The following is an 883-nucleotide window of genomic DNA, read 5'->3' on the forward strand; positions in this document are numbered from 1 at the left end:
ACAGTAAGAGGTGCTGGGTCTGGGGGGATTTGCAGAAGGAGGTGGGCTGGGGTGGGTGTGTGGGGAGCAATGCTGGGTCTGGGGGGATTTGAGGATGGAAAGAGGCTGGGAGGACCTTGGGGGAGGGAAGAGGGGCTGGGGCTGAGGTAGGCAAGGGTGGGGAGGGAAGATAGGGGCTAGATAAGAGCAGGGAAGGAGAGAGGCTGTGTCTGGAAGGATGTGGGAGGGGAGAGGGGCTGGGTCTGAGGAGGGATGTGCGGTAACGAGAGGGGCTAGGTCCGGGTAGGATTTGTAGGAGGGGCTGGGGTGGGCATGCGGGGAGAGACGCTGGGTCTGGGGCGGGATTTGAGGATGGAAAGAGGGTGGGAGGAGGAGGAGGGGGGAGCTGGGAGGATCTTGGGGGAGGGAAAAGGGGCTGGGTCTGAAGAGGGATGTGCAGCAATGAGAGCTGGGTCTGAGGAGGATTTGAGGGTGGAAAGGGGCTGGGAGGAGGAGAGAGGCTGGGCATGGGAGGACCTTGGAGAAGGGAAGAGGGGCTGGGGGGGGTGACATGGGGAGGGAAGAGAGGGGCTAGATAACAGCAGGGAAGGAGAAGGGCTGGGTTTGGGGAGGGGTTGCGGGAGGAGAGGGGCAGGGGCTGGGCCTAGGGTGGGCGTGGGGGAGGGGGAGTGGCTCTGGGTCGCTGGAGGAGAGGGGCCGAGGAGCTGGACGGGCGGTACCTGCTCGGTGGCGCGGGGGCAGCAGGCGACGAGCAGCAGTGTGGGCAGCACGTTGAGCAGGAGGCCGCCCATCGTGATGGCGTTGGGGGCCAGCCAGGCGGGCGTGCGCTGCACCAGCCAGGCCCAGTAGAGCTGCAGCGGCGGCTCCAGCAGCGAGCGCCCGG

General features: G+C 66.3%; 1 protein-coding gene across 1 annotated transcript in view; it reads right to left on the reverse strand.

The window, feature by feature from the left end:
• CHPT1 (choline phosphotransferase 1) overlaps positions 1-877 on the reverse strand; it is a 44502-nt gene extending 43625 nt beyond the window's left edge. The window contains exon 1 of the mRNA XM_019515373.1: positions 720-877. Within this exon, the coding sequence (XP_019370918.1) occupies positions 720-791 (72 nt within the window). The 5' untranslated portion in view covers positions 792-877. The remainder of the gene's footprint in view (positions 1-719) is intronic.
• Positions 878-883: the final 6 nt, after the last annotated feature.

Source organism: Gavialis gangeticus, unplaced genomic scaffold, assembly GCF_001723915.1.
Source record: "Gavialis gangeticus isolate Ggan-Ray unplaced genomic scaffold, GavGan_comp1, whole genome shotgun sequence".
NCBI lineage: Eukaryota > Metazoa > Chordata > Crocodylia > Gavialidae > Gavialis > Gavialis gangeticus.